Source organism: Leucopleurus acutus, assembly GCF_964270905.1.
Source record: "Leucopleurus acutus genome assembly, chromosome: 9".
NCBI lineage: Eukaryota > Metazoa > Chordata > Mammalia > Artiodactyla > Delphinidae > Leucopleurus > Leucopleurus acutus.
Window position 1 is genome coordinate 62,342,733 of NC_139144.1, and position 15,453 is coordinate 62,358,185.

General features: G+C 40.9%; 1 protein-coding gene across 1 annotated transcript in view; it reads left to right on the forward strand.

Moving 5' to 3' along the window:
* CHN2 (chimerin 2) overlaps window positions 1–15,453 on the forward strand; it is a 334,928-nt gene extending 319,475 nt beyond the window's left edge. Inside the window, exons 11-13 of the mRNA XM_082846270.1 lie at window positions 1,673–1,810; window positions 3,450–3,555; window positions 13,726–15,453. Coding sequence (XP_082702396.1) covers window positions 1,673–1,810; window positions 3,450–3,555; window positions 13,726–13,897 — 416 coding nt within the window. The 3' untranslated portion in view covers window positions 13,898–15,453. The remainder of the gene's footprint in view (window positions 1–1,672; window positions 1,811–3,449; window positions 3,556–13,725) is intronic.

Below are 15,453 nucleotides of genomic sequence, written 5' to 3' on the forward strand. Positions count from 1 at the left end.
TACTTCTGGTACAGCCAATCAGAGATGGAACGTGTAGCCCACTAGCTAGGACCTGCACTCTGCAGAGTGGTAGACAAGGTCTCTGATGATCTAGCTGCCCTATCTGTCCAGCTCATAGCAGTTCCTCCTGTCTGTATACTCTGTACCCCAGCAATACTGAAATACACCCTACCTCTTTTCATGAACAAGCACCTGGGCTCACGTTGCTCTGTCCATCTAGAATGTGTTCACATCTCTGCCTGGCAAGCACTTACCTATTCATCAGGTGTCAGCTCAAGTCTTTCCTCTGTCACGACTCCTCCCCAACCTCCCCAAGCTGACCTAAGAATTCCATTTCCTTTTCCTCTGCCCACCCCCTTGTTTCCACATGTCTCCAGCACAGCAGTCTTCTTATTTCCTTGTAATTGTTGAGTGGCAGGCCTGACTCCCAGTCTAACTAGAGTTATATCTGAAGGGAGTACAGTTGGCCTTCTGTATCTGCAGGTTCCATATCCATAGATTCAACCAATCATGGATCAAAAATATTTTTTTGAATTCCAGAAAGTTCCAAAAAGCAGAACTTGAACTTGCCACATGCTGGCAACTCTTTATGTAGCATTTACATTGTATTAGGTATTGTAAGTAATCTAGAGATGAGTTAAAGTATACTGGAGGATATGCATAGGTTATATGCACATACTCAGCCATTTTACATAAGAGACTTGAGCATCCTTGGATTATGGTGTCCACACAGTGGGAAGTTCCTGGAACCAGTCCCCCTTGCATACTGAGGGACAACCGTATGTCTTTTCTTCTCTCATGCACTAGGGCTTCATAGTGCCTGGCACATGGTAGACTCTCAATAAATATTTGTTAAGTACATAAATAAGGGGATCAGATGGCATATCTGCTACACTCTTATTGTTTTCTGTACATTAGGAGCTTTTTTAATCCTCAGAACCAAATTTGCTGAGGCATTTGTTCTTTCAATTCTCTGTATAAAGGAAAATGCTAATAATCCCTATATGATTGAAACATTTTTCTATCCAAAGAGTTTTATAGACTGCAACAATTAAATTGGACTGGTATTTACTAATGGTAAAACAAAAAGTCAAAAAATGTCTTCAGAATGATTGTAAAAATAGTAAGAAATATAACATTACCTATACATGAGGTAAGGTTAAAGTTTCCCAGATTAAAGTCCTAGGGACTAGGGGAGAAATAATCAGGTGAAAAGAAACTTCAGCAAGCCTGAAAGAGACATTAGAAACTGAAGATATTCAACCATTATTTTCTGTATGTGATCTTCAAATCCAAGTCCAAAGAATACTAAATAAGAGATTCTTGATTTTTTTACTTCAAATTAGATTGTTATTCTGTTATGAACCTTGGTGTCTAGAATACAAATTACTGTGCTAGATTTCTATTTAGCAAATTACCAGGGGCTGGGACCCAAAGAACTATTTTAAGTCTATTTCACTACTTTTTTGGCTGCACTTACCCTCAGACCCAAAATCCCTCTCACCAAACTTCTTTTGTTACTTCCTGCATCTCAGTGTTATTAGAAGCCAAAGTAGTCAGCTGAAACTTGTAAAGGAGCATTCATTGTTGGATCTTTTTTTTCTTTCTGGGCATGCTTTAACTTGGTGAAATAAGGTCCTAATTAGGAATTGGATCATTGATTGTTTTTCAGATGGTGAAAAGGCCGATATATCTGCCAACATCTATCCAGACATAAACATCATCACTGGAGCCCTTAAACTGTATTTCAGAGACTTACCCATTCCTGTCATCACCTATGATACCTATTCCAAATTTATAGAAGCAGCAAGTAAGTATGGAGAACTAATTTTTTAATGGCACCAAAGTTTTAAGTGCAATGCTTTTGACTTCAAGAAAATTAAAACTCAGACCTGATTAAATTATTGCATGAGGATTTGCTTTGCCAAGCGAGAGCACAATGGTACAGTTAAAAGAAAACCAGGCATAGTTCACCAGCTGAGTTGACCCAGTACTAAGCCAGCTCTCCTCGGCTGAAGCTAGGTGCCAGGCAGTTCTGTCTCTCCCCATCGTTTCTCCTATGCTGGGAACCAGCACAGTCAGGATTACTCTTATATGTTGAAAGCAGAATGTTTCTGCAGCAAACAATCAGATGTTCTTCAATGAGGGACTGTATAGATTAACTACTTTCATCTATTAGGCAGAATCCCATTGCTAATCAATTAAAGTCATACCCCAAGTTTTGCACATTGATGCTGTTCAAAATTACTAATAGGCCCAGAATATACTGTGTCAACTACTATACTAGGAACTCTCACCAATATCTTCTTGTTTAATCTTCCCATCTACCTCTAATCCCATTGTACAGAGGAGGAAAGCTAGGCTTGGAGAGCTGAGCTCACAGGTCCAGGGATGGCACGTCAGCTTTGGACTTCCATCAGTCCATAGCTGCTCATTCAGGGTTTGGCACTTGGGTCACCGCCGTCAGGAGAGAGAACCATAGTGTGTATATGTGTGTTGGGGTGTGGGGGGAATTGCACTACACTTTGTCCAGGAGCATAGCGAGGAAGGGGAGATTAGGTGCTAGAATGAATGACGTAGAAGTCAAGCACACCTCAAGGAACTTTTTATTAAAAAAATATATAACCTTTAAAGTTATGTGTTGCTAAATATAATAACAAGATGCCTGATGGGGAGAGATGTGGGCAGGCTGGGATTAGTGCAAGGTGTACTTTCCAGATGAGCTGTGGCCCTACTCCCTGGTGAAAGCATTCTTTCCTGGGTCCTGGCGGTCTTGGGGGAGAAGGTTCTGGAAGCAGGGTGCCCTCTGCCCCAGGAGGAGTGACCAGGGGAGCTTTCTTTGAGTGGCTGCCAATACCTATCAGAGTCCTAAAAGGCAGAAGCATGCATGCTCCCTCCCATTAATATACCTACTATCTACTTCCTAACCTGGACGGCACACTGGGCTTAACCGTGCAAACATTCTGGTGAAAAGTGTCATCAGTGCAGACTGAGCTGCCTGGCTCACCTGCCGGCGCCCTCGCATTGTAGAGTGTGTTCCGTCATGGAAGCCTGCCACGGAAAGAGCTGGTAGACAGCTTCAAGAGAACACTCCCAAGTGTGGTCCAATTTAAACTAAAGCTGGGGATAGTGAGTTTTCTAGCAAATCCAGTGTTCAGAAGATGGGCAAAACACAGTTGGTGCATACGCCACCAGCAAGCATCCACAGGGCTGCAGGTTTCTGGAGCCTCCTGCCACACAGCCAGTGGACGTTCAACACGCACGTGGTTCCCAGCCTCAAAGCCTTTTCTGGAATACGGCAAGACACGGAACACATCGATTACTTTAAGTGAAATGTTAGTAGACTGCCCCTTTTTCTGCAACCTGAACAAACCAAACTTCTTGTTACTTCCCTGAAAACTTTAATGTTTCAACACTGCACGAATATTCATTATGTGTGATCTTCACAGAAATCTCCAGTGCGGATGAGAGGCTGGAAGCGGTCCACGAAGTGCTGATGCTGCTTCCTCCTGCCCACTATGAGACCCTCCGGTACCTGATGATCCACCTAAAGAAGTAAGTTCACACCTCCTCGGCGCTGCTTCTGCAGTCCCTACGTGCCCTGGGCAGTTAACGCATCAGGAAAAGTTCACAGCCTCCCCAACCCGCTGAGCAGACAGACCGCCCTTCAGAGTGAATTAGGCCGCCTTCCCCAGTCCAGCCCCATTCATAACTGCCAGCCACTCACTCTGTGGCAGGGGCTGCTCCGTGCTCTTTAGATGTGTTCTCTCTGTGAGTGGGGTACTGTTAGATGATATTGCTGAAACCTGGGGAGGTTCAATAAGTGATGCAAAGAGATGCAGTAAAGCCAGGACTGAAACCCAGTCTGAGCCGTGGCCCTTACTGTGTCTTAACCATTTGCCTGCACTGCCTCTGCCTCTGCATCTTCCTCCCACACCAGCCTTGTGCTCTGTGTTCTGTTCGTCCTCCTGCTTACGAGAGTCCCAGATTCCTGAGGCTGCCTTCCTTCTGGACAGGCACATTCCCACTCTGATCTCTTGTTTTACTTGACATGTTAATTATCTATCACTGAGGAACAAATTGCCCCCAAACTTAGTGGCTTAAAACAATAACCATGTGTTATCATGCAGTCTCTCTGATCAGGAATCCAGGTGGCTTCACTGGGTGCCTCTGGTTCAAGGTTTCTGATGAGGTTGCAGTCAAACTGACAGCCAGGCTACAACCTCCTCTGAGGCTTGAGTCGGGGAGCATCCACTTCCAAGGTCAGTCACATGGTGTTTGGCAGGATTCAGTTCTTCAGTGGCTATTAGACTGCAGGCCTCTCTTGCTGACTGTTCTCTGGAGGCCACCCTCAGTTCCCTGTCCTACGGGTCTCCCCATAGGCAGCTCACCCAAATGGCAGCTGGCCGCCCTTACAGCAAGCAAGCGCGAGCGCCCAAGATGAAAGATAGTCTTTCTGTAACCTAATCTCAGAAGTGATATCCCATTGCTTTTGCCATACCCTATGTGCTAGAAGCAAGTCACTAGGTCTAGCCCGTGCTCTAGGGGAAGGGGTTACAAGGGTATGAATTCCAGGAGGCAGGGATCACTGGGAACCATCTCAGAGGGTGCCTGCCACAGAGGGCTGCACACCAGGTTATCTGTGTGAGAGCACGCGAGACAGATGGAGATGGGTGTTCACAGGATACGAAGTCTCTGGTTCCAGACTCTTTTACCTAAACCATCGATCTCTTTCCTTCACTGTACTTGTATAGTGAAGTCAATCAGTTGGTCTTTTAAAAAAAATTGTCTATACCAACTTACAGATCCATTCAGTAAGTGAAAGGAAGCAAGTGGAGAACACTGTAGAAACACTAAGGTATTGAGGTTTTAACTCTTCTACCTTTAAAACATATAAACTCTTGCTCATATTCAACGTGATCAGGGGTGTAACATGTAGCTTAGAAGAGTCCCATTTTGACTAATTTATTTTTTTAAATTTATTTATTTTATTTATTTTTGGCTGCATTGGGTCTTTGTTGGTGCACGTGGGCTTTCTCCAGTTGCGGAGAATGGGGGCCACTCTTCATGGCGGTCTGCGGGCTTCTCATTGCAGTGACTTCTCTTGTTGTGGAGCACAGGGTGTAGGCGTGCAGGCTTCAATAGTTGTGGCACGTGGGCTCAGCAGTTGTGACTCGTGGGCTCTAGAGCGCAGGCTCAGTAGTTGTGGCGCATGGGGTTAGTTGCTCCGCGGCATGTGGGATCTTCCCGGACCAGGGATTGAACCCGTGTCCCCTGCACTGGGAGGTGGATTCTTAACCACTGCACCACCAGGGAAGTCCCTGATTAATTTATTGAATTTAAGAGTACAAGTAATTTTGGGATTAAAAAAAGACTTGTATGACAGCGTGGCTTTTAAATAGCTCCAAGTTATTTCTTTCAGTGCCCAACTGTCACACTTTGGAAGGCAAAGTATCATTATCAGGAGAAATGCTGATGTGCCAATTATTTAGTATTTTTACTATGGTGGGTTTGCTAGCCATCTTGTTTGGTCAGGTGTGGTGCCTGACGTAGTGGGGAAATACGAGCACTTTGAAAGTGAAGTATGTCTTCTTTCTTACCTCCCTCTTAACTTTGCAAGGTGAAGGTAATGCAAGCTGAATTACCCTTCCTAAAATAATGCTAAATGGCTAGTCTTAATTGGCTTCAAGAGAATAAACACAAAGGGATGGCTTTCTGTGCAAAACCTAAACATATGTTAATCCTATTTTGCTCTTCTTTGGAGAATGTAATCCCTTTTAGATCTGTTAGAAACATCCTAAAACCTAAATCCTTAAACCAAAATATCAGAGAGATCATAGTTTTATTCTACTTGGAAGGTATTAAGCCAACTTTGGAGTTTGAACTTCATCTTTTAAAGGCTTTGCAGTTCTTGAACATGGATGTTAAAATGATGATTTTCTTTTTTTTTTAAATAATATTTATTGTAGTTTTTTTTAACATCTTTATTGGAGTATAATTGCTTTACAATGGTGTGTTAGTTTCTGCTGTATAACAAAGTGAATCAGTTTTACATATACATATGTTCCCATATCTCTTCCCTCTTGCGTCTCCCTCCCTCCCACCCTCCCTATCCCACCCCTCTAGGTGGTCACAAAGCACTGAGCTGATCTCCCTGTGCTATGCTGCTGCTTCCCACTAGCTATCTATTTTACGTTTGGTAGTGTACATATGTCCATGCCACTCTCTCATTTTGTCACAGCTTACCCTTCCCCCTCCCTATATCCTCAAGCCCATTCTCTAGTAGGTCTGTGTCTTTATTCCTGTCTTAAACCTAGGTTCTTCATGACATTTTTTACTTTTTCTTAAATTCCATATATATGTGTTAGCATACAGTATTTGTCTTTCTGAGTTACTTCACTCTATATGACAGACTCTAGGTCCATCCACCTCATTACAAATAGCTCAATTTCGTTTCTTTTTATGGCTGAGTAATATTCCATTGTATATATGTGCCACATCTTCTTTATCCATTCATCTGATGATGGACACTTAGGTTGTTTCCATCTCCGGGCTATTGTAAATAGAGCTGCAATGAACATTTTGGTACATGACTCTTTTGGAATTATGGTTTTCTCAGGGTATATGCCCAGTAGTGGGACTGCTGGGTCATATGGTAGTTCTATTTGTAGTTTTATAAGGACCTCCATACTGTTCTCCATAGTGGCTGTACCAATTCACATTCCCACCAGCAGTGCAAGAGTGTTACCTTTTCTCCACACCCTCTCCAGCATTTATTGTTTCTAGATTTTTTAATGATGGCCTTTCTGACTGGTGTGAGATGATATCTCATTGTAGTTTTGATTTGCATTTCTCTAATGATTAGTGATGTTGAGCATTCTTTCATGTATTTGTTGGCAGTCTGTATATCTTCTTTGGAGAAATGTCTATTTAGGTCTTCTGCCCATTTTTGGATTGGGTTGTTTGTTTTTTTGTTATTGAGCTGCATGAGCTGCTTGTAAATTTTGGAGGTTAGTCCTTTGTCAGTTGCTTCATTTGCAAATATTTTCTTCCATTCTGACAGTTGTCTTCTGGTCTCGTTTACGGTTTCCCTTGCTGTGCAAAAGCTTTGAAGTTTCATTAGGTCCCATTTGTTTATTTTTGTTTTTATTTCCATTTCTCTAGGAGGTGGGTCAAACAGGACCTTGCTGTGATTTATGTCATAGAGTGTCCTGTCTATGTTTTCCTCTAAGAGTTTCATAGTTTCTGGCCTTACATTTAGGTCTTTAATCCATTTTGAGCTTATTTTTGTGTATGGTGTTAGGGAGTGATTTAATTTCATACCTTTACATGTACCTGTCCAGTTTTCCCAGCACCACTTATTGAACAGGCTGTCCTTTCTCCACTGTACATTCCTGCCTCCTTTATCAAAGATAAGGTGACCATATGTGCGTGGGTTTACCTCTGGGCTTTCTATCCTGTTGCATTGATCTATATTTCTATTTTTGTGCCAGTACCATACTGTCTTGATTACTGTAGCTTTGTAGTATAGTCTGAAGTCAGGAAGCCTGATTCCTCCAGCTCCGTTTTTCGTTCTCAAGATTGCTTTGGCTATTCGGGGTCTTTGGTGTTTCCATACAAACTGTGAAATTTTTTATTCTAGTTTTGTGTAAAATGCCAGTGGTAGTTTGATAGGGATTGCATTGAATCTGTAGATTGCTTTGGGTAGTAGAGTCATTTTCACAATGTTGATTCTTCCAATCCAAGAACATGGTATATCTCTCCATCTATTTGTATCATCTTTAATTTCTTTTATCAGTGTCTTATAATTTTCTGCATGCAGGTCTTTTGTCTCCTTAGGTAGGTTAAAACCAAGATACTTTATTCTATTTGTTGCGGTGGTAAATGGGAGTTTTCTTGATTTCACTTTCAGATTTTTCATCATTAGTGTATAGGAATGCCAGAGATTTCTGTGCATTAATTTTGTATCCTGCTACTTTACCAGATTCATTGATGAGCTCTAGTAGTTTTCTGGTAGCATCTTTAGGATTCTCTATGTATAGTATCATGTCATCTGCAAACAGTGACAGCTTTACTTCTTCTTTCCCGATTTGGATTCCTTTTATTTCCTTTTCTTCTCTGATTGCTGTGGCTAAAACTTCCAAAACTATGTTGAATAAGAGTGGTGAGAGTGGGCAACCTTGTCTTGTTCCTGATCTTAGTGGAAATGCTTTCAGTTTTTCACCATTGAGGATGATGTTGGCTGTGGGTTTGTCATATATGACCTTTATTATGTTGAGGAAAGTTCCCTCTATGCCTACTTTCTGCAGGGTTTTTAACATAAATGGGTGTTGAACTTTTTCAAAAGCTTTCTCTGCATCTATTGAGATGATCATATGGTTTTTCTCCTTCAGTTTGTTAATATGGTGTATCACGTTGATTGATTTGCGTATATTGAAGAATCCTTGCATTCATGTAATAAACCCCACTTGATCATGGTGTATGATCCGTTTAATGTGCTGTTGGATTCTGTTTGCTAGTATTTTGTTGAGGATTTTTGCATCTATGTTCATCAGTGATATTAGCCTGTAGTTTTCTTTCTTTGTGACATCCTTGTCTGGTTTTGATACCAGGGTGATGGTGGCCTCGTAGAATGAGTTTGGGAGTGTTCCTCCCTCTGCTATATTTTGGAACAGTTTGAGAAGGATAGGTGTTAGCTCTTCTCTAAATGTTTGATAGAATTCGCCTGTGAAGCCATCTGGTCCTGGGCTTTTGTTTGTTGGCAGATTTTTAATCACAGTTTCAATTTCAGTGCTTGTGATTGGTCTGTTCATATTTTCTATTTCTTCCTGATTCAGTCTTGGCAGGTTGTGCATTTCTAAGAATTTGTCCATTTCTTCCAGGTTGTCCATTTTATTGGCATAGAGTTGCTTGTAGTAATCTCTCATGATCTTTTGTATTTCTGCAGGGTCAGTTGTTACTTCTCCTTTTTCATTTCTAATTCTATTGATTTGAGTCTTCTCCCGTTTTTTCTTGATGAGTCTGGCTAATGGTTTATCAATTTTGTTTATCTTCTCAAAGAACCAGCTTTTAGTTTTATTGATCTTTGCTATTGTTTCCTTCATTTCTTTTTCATTTATTTCTGATCTGATCTTTATGATTTCTTTCCTTCTGTTAACTTCGGGGTTTTTTTGTTCTTCTTTCTCTAATTGCTTTAGGTGCAAGGTTAGGTTGTTTATTCGGTATGTTTCCTGTTTCTTAAGGCAGGATTGTATTGCTATAAACTTCTCTCTTAGAACTGATTTTGCTGCATCCCATAGATTTTGGGTGGTCGTGTCTCCATTGTCATTTGTTTCTAAGTGTTTTTTAATTTCCTCTTTGATTTCTTCAGTGATCACTTCGTTATTAAGTAGTGTATTGTTTAGCCTCCACGTGTTTGTATTTTTTACAGATCTTTTTCTGTAATTGATATCTAGTCTCATAGCGTTGTGGTCGGAAAAGATACTTCATACAATTTCGATTTTCTTAAATTTACCAAGGTTTGATTTGTGACCCAAGATATGATCTATCCTGGAGAATGTTCCATGGAACATTCTGAAATGTTCAGAACATGAAACATGAAACATGTTCATGTTTCTCAAGGATACACTTGAGAAAAATGTGTATTCTTTTGTTTTTGGATGGAATGTCCTATAAATATCAATTAAGCCCATCTTGTTTAATGTATCATTTAAAGCTTGTGTTTCCCTATTTATTTTCATTTTGGATGATCTGTCCATTGGTGAAAGTGGGGTATTAAAGTCCCCTACTATGAATGTGTTACTGTCCATTTCCCCTTTTATGGCTGTTAGTATTTGCCTTATGTATTGAGGTGCTCCTATGTTGGGTGCATAAATATTTACAATTGTTGTATCTTCTTCTTGGATTGATCCCTTGTTCATCATGTAGTGTCTTCCACTGTCTCTTCTAATAGTCTTTATTTTAAAGTCTATTTTGTCTGATATGAGAATTGCTTCTCCAGCTTTCTTTTGGTTTCCATTCACATGAAATACCTTTTTCCATCCCCTTACTTTCAGTCTGTATGTGTCTCTAGGTCTGAAGTGGGTCTCTTGTAGACAGCAAATATATGGGTCTTGTTTTTGTATCCATTCAGCCAATCTGTGTCTTTTGGTGGGAGCATTTAGTCCGTTTACATTTAAGGTAGTTATCGATATGTATATTCCTAGTCCCATTTTCTTAACTGTTTTGGGTTCGTTATTGTAGGTCTTTTCCTTCTCTTGTGTTTCTTGCCTAGAGAAGTTCCTTTGGTAGTTGTTGTAGAGCTGGTTTGGTGGTGCTGAACTCTCTCAGCTTTTGCTTGTCTGTAAAGGTTTTAATTTCTCCATCAAATCTGAATGAGATCCTCGCTGGGTAGAGTAATCTTGGTTGCAGGTTTTTCTCCTTCATCACTTTTAATATGTTGTGCCAGTCCCTTCTGGCTTGCAGAGTTTCTGCTGAACGACCAGCTGTTAACCTAATGGGGATTCCCTTGTGTGTTATTTGTTGTTTCTCCCTTGCTGCTTTTAATATGTTTTCTTTGTATTTAATTTTTGACAGTTTGATTAATATGTGTCTTGGCGTGTTTCTCCTTGGATTTATTCTGTATGGGACTCTCTGTGCTTCCTGGACTTGATTAACTATTTCCTTTCCCATATTAGGGAAGTTTTCAAGTATAATCTCTTCAAATATTTTCTCAGTCCTTTTCTTTTCCTCTTCTTCTTCTGAAACCCCTATTATTCGAATGTTGGTGTGTTTAATGTTGTCCCAGAGGTCTCTGAGACTGTCCTCAGTTCTTTTCATTCTTTTTTCTTTATTCTGCTCTGCAGTAGTTATTTCCACTATTTTATCTTCCAGGTCACTTATCCGTTCTTCTGCCTCAGTTATTCTGCTATTGATCCCATCTAGAGTATTTTTAATTTCATTATTGTGTTGTTCATCATTGCTTGTTTCATCTTTAGTTCTTCTAGGTCCTTGTTAAATGTTTCTTGCATTTTGTCTATTCTGTTTCCAAGATTTTGGATCGTCTTTACTATCATTACTCTGAATTCTTTTTCAGGTAGACTGCCTATTTCCTCTTCATTTGTTAGGTCTGGTGGGTTTTTATCTTGCTCCTTCATCTGCTGTGTGTTTCTCTGTCTTCTCATTTTGCTTATCTTACTGTGTTTGGGGTCTCCTTTTTGCAGGCTGCAGGTTCTTAGTTCCCGTTGTTTTCTGTGTCTGTCCCCAGTGGCTAAGGTTGGTTCAGTGGGTTGTGTAGGCTTCCTGGTGGAGGGGACTAGTGCCTGTGTTCTGGTGGATGAGGCTGGATATTGTCTTTCTGGTTGGCAGGTCCACGTCTGGTGGTGTGTTTTGGGTTGTCTGTGGACTTACTATGATTTTAGGCAGCCTCTCTGCTAATGGGTGGGGTTGTGTTCCTGTCTTGCTAGTTGTTTGGCATAGGATGTCCAGCACTGTAGCTTGCTGGTCGTTGATTGGAGCTGGGTCTTGGCGTTGAGATGGAGATCTCTGGGAGATTTTCGCCATTTGATATTACGTGGAGCTGGGAGGTCTCTTGTGGACCAGTGTCCTGAAGTTGGCTCTCCCACCTCAGAGGCACAGCACTGACTCCTGGCTGCAGCACCAAGAGCCTTTCACACAGCGCAGAATAAAAGGGAGAAAAAGTAGAAAGAAAGAAAGAGGATAAAAGAAAAGAAAATAAGGTAAAATAAAGTTATTAAAATAAAAAAATAATTATTAAGAAAAAATATCTGTTCTTTGCTCAGACAGGACAGGGTTAAAGGAGCCACTGATTCAGGGGCTCCGGCTCACTCAGGCCAGGGGGAGGGAGGTGTACAGAGTGCGGGGCGAGCCTGTGGTGGCAGAGGCCGGTGTGACGTTGCACCAGCCTGAGGTGTGCCGTGTGTTCTCCCGGGGAAGTTGTCCCTGGATCCCGGGACCCTGGCAGTGGCGGGCTGCAAGGCTCCCCGGGAGGTGCGGAGAGTGACCTGTGCTCGCACACAGGCTTCTTGGTGGCGGCAGCAGCAGCCTTAGCGTCTCATGCCCGTCTCTGGGGTCCGCGCTGAGAGCCACGGCTCGCGCCCGTCTCTGGAGCTCCTTGAAGCGGCACTCTTAATCCCCTCTCCTTGCGCACCTTTTGGGAGGTCTGAGGTCTTCTGTCAGTGTTCATTAGGTGTTCTGTAGGAGTTGTTCCACATGTAGATGTATTTCTGATGTATCTGTGGGGAGGAAGGTGATCTCCACGTCTTACCTTTCCACCATCTTCCCCTAGATCTTGGAGTATAGTTGATTTACAATGTTGTATTAGTTTCAGGTGTACAGCAAAGTGAATCAGTTACACATATACATCTATCCACTCTTCTTTAGATTCTTTTCCCTTACAGGTCATTACACAGTATTGAGGAGAGTTCCTTGTGCTATACAGTAGGTCCTTATTAGTTATTTTATATACAGTAGTGTGTAAATGTCAATCCCAATCTCCCAATTTATCCCACCCCTCCTCACTTTCCCCTGGTAACCGTAAGTTTATTTTCTACATCTGTCATTCTATTTCTGTTTTGTAAATAAGTTCATTCGTACCTTTTTTTTTTAGATTTCACATATAAGTGATATCATACGATATTTGTCTTTGACTTACTTCACTCCTTATGACAGTCTCTAGGTCCATCCATGTTGCTGCAAATGGCATTATTTCATTCTTTTTTATGGCTGAGTAATATTCCGTTGTGTATATGTACCACATCTTCTTTCTCCACTTCTCTGTCAATGAACATTTAGGTTGATTCCAGGTCTTGGCTATTATAAATAGTGCTGCAATGAACATTGGGGTGCATGTTATCTTTTCGAATTATGGTTTTCTCCAGATATATGCCCAGGAGTGGGACTGCTGGATCATATGGTAGTTCTATATTTAGTTTTTAAGGAACTTCCATACTGTTCTCCACAGTGGCTGTACCAATTTACATTCCCACCAACAGTGTAGGAGGGTTCCCTTTTCTCCACACCCTCTCCAGCATTTATTGTTTGTAGATGTTTTGATGATGGCCATTCTGACCAGTGTGAGGTGATACCTCACTGCAGTTTTGATTTGCATTTCCCTAATGATTAGTGATGAAATGACGATTTTCAATTCCAACAATAATTACTGCTCCAGACCTCATCCTGTGGGAACTAGAAATAATATCCAACTGCTTTTCTGTTTGGCCACATTCCAGCCATTTCCCAGTCCCATGATGATGGCTTGACCTCTCTCCTCAGGCACTAGCCCTGCCAGCAGACAGGGAATCTGCCCTCAGCTTCCTGGTTTGCCGGCATACAGGCCAGTAGACAGCGACAAGAGGGAAAAAAAAGACATCCATACAAGCCTAGACTAAATCTGTATGCACTATGGGCCACCTAATAATCTACTGCCCCTTCAAACCAATATTCCCTCAATGAGAGTTACACGTTTATTTAGTAAGAAGGACTGATTTTATAATTTTAAAAAGTGTGTCTACACCAGGTTGACTTAGTAGTTCACTTCTACTGGCTGAAGGCAATGTCAATAATCTAAAACTTTTTTTAGTCAGAAAATTACCTTTTAAAAAATACTTCTGTATACTTCCAATTCTCAATTTTCTTTTGCAAATTCCCAAACCAGAGAAGTTCATAATCAGTATACAAATCCACCCTCGAGTCTGTATAATGCCTCTGTGTATGTCTGTCTTGCAGGGTGACTCTGAATGAAAAGGACAATTTCATGAATGCTGAAAATCTGGGGATCGTATTTGGGCCTACCCTGATGAGGCCCCCTGAGGACAGTACCCTCACCACCCTCCATGACATGCGGTACCAAAAGCTGATTGTGCAGATTTTAATAGAAAACGAAGATGTTTTGTTTTAATCCACCAGGGAAGTGAGCTGAATGGCTCGAGCCCCATCTAAGTTGATAAGGCTAAAGAAATAAAAACATCTTTTACACCTGGTTTTCCAAACAAGTGGTGGAATTTCCTAGACCACAGAGGATCGCCATGTCGGCTACTGTGTCTCATAGACACTGGCCCCCTCCACAGGAGAACAGCAAGGATGAGGGTGAGAAAAAGCCCTCGCCTGGGTCTTTGCTGTGCCTCGTATGTCTGTTTTGCTGGAAGAGTGATTAATAAATCTTTCTTTAACTTATTAAAAAACAACGTAGACCTTTAAACTTCAGTCTTATCAGTAATAAAAGGGAACTTAATTCATAGAGGTACTTGATACAGTTATACATTTTCCACTTACAAAAAGAAGACAATTCTATATGTTAAATGTTAAATGAAACTTATATTGTAAAATGTATTTTTATTTTAGCTGCAAGAATGTTACTTTATTTTAGCAAATAGAACTCAATGCAGTGCATTGATTATTACCCTGTGTACCTTGTCCTGCCTTCTTGCTGCGATCCCTGAAAAGTTTACCATGAATGCAGTATTATCTTGACATACCTCTGTCCTTATCAGTGCTTTGCAATGAAATTTCACCTCCCACCTCTGTCCCTGCTTTTGATAGATTTGCTGTTAAGCACTGGCATTTTGCTGTCGTATGGTGTATGTTTATAGCAATTGTAGGATGGTCTGAAACATCCACAAATTTTCTTTCCATAAAAATTTTGTGAAATCCCAAAGTATGTTCTATGAATTGGTCATAGTCTTTCCATATCATGTGTGTACATCACAGAACATGCAGAACGTGGTCATTTTACATAAAATAATTTGGAAACACTGGTTATAGCTGGGCCATGTAAAAAGTTAGCACTTCTTTCTTTTCAGGCAAGCATTCTGAATTCATCTGTTAATGTCAAGTTGCATTTCTGCCACATTTCTATTTATGAGAAGTGAATCTGCAGAGTCATTGTTGATTTTTTTCATTTTTGTTTTATAAACAAGCCTGTTTTTTAAAGTAAGAATGAATGTTTGGTTTTTTACAAATATGTGTTCCTCCTTGATCAAAGTAACTCTGATGGATAATAATTTAATATGGTTTGATTGCTACAGTCCTATCTTATTGGTTATATTTATCTTAGCATGAGCTTTCCACACCAAGATTTCTATATTTTGTAACATAGGTAAAATATTTAAAACGTCAAAAACTGTCAATCTAAATTTTTTTTCTTAACCCCAACTACAAAGTCTTTTCCTCTCATTATCTGAGATGATTCATGTCATTACTCACTAGTCTTGTTTCGGAGTGACCAGAAGAGAATTACTGTGTGATGAGCGAGCTGAAAGGGGAGAGGGCAGTGCAGTTGTTATCCTAGAAAGTCCTGAGGGCTATGTGGATGGACTCCGCTGGCACACGGGGGTCAGAATGGTTCTGCTTGGTCCCTGCTAGTATCGTTCCTCCCAACTGTACAGATTTGTTTGTTGTAGCTTATGTACTTCTTGATACTGTCAAAAAACTATCTGGAAATGGTTTTATTTTGTG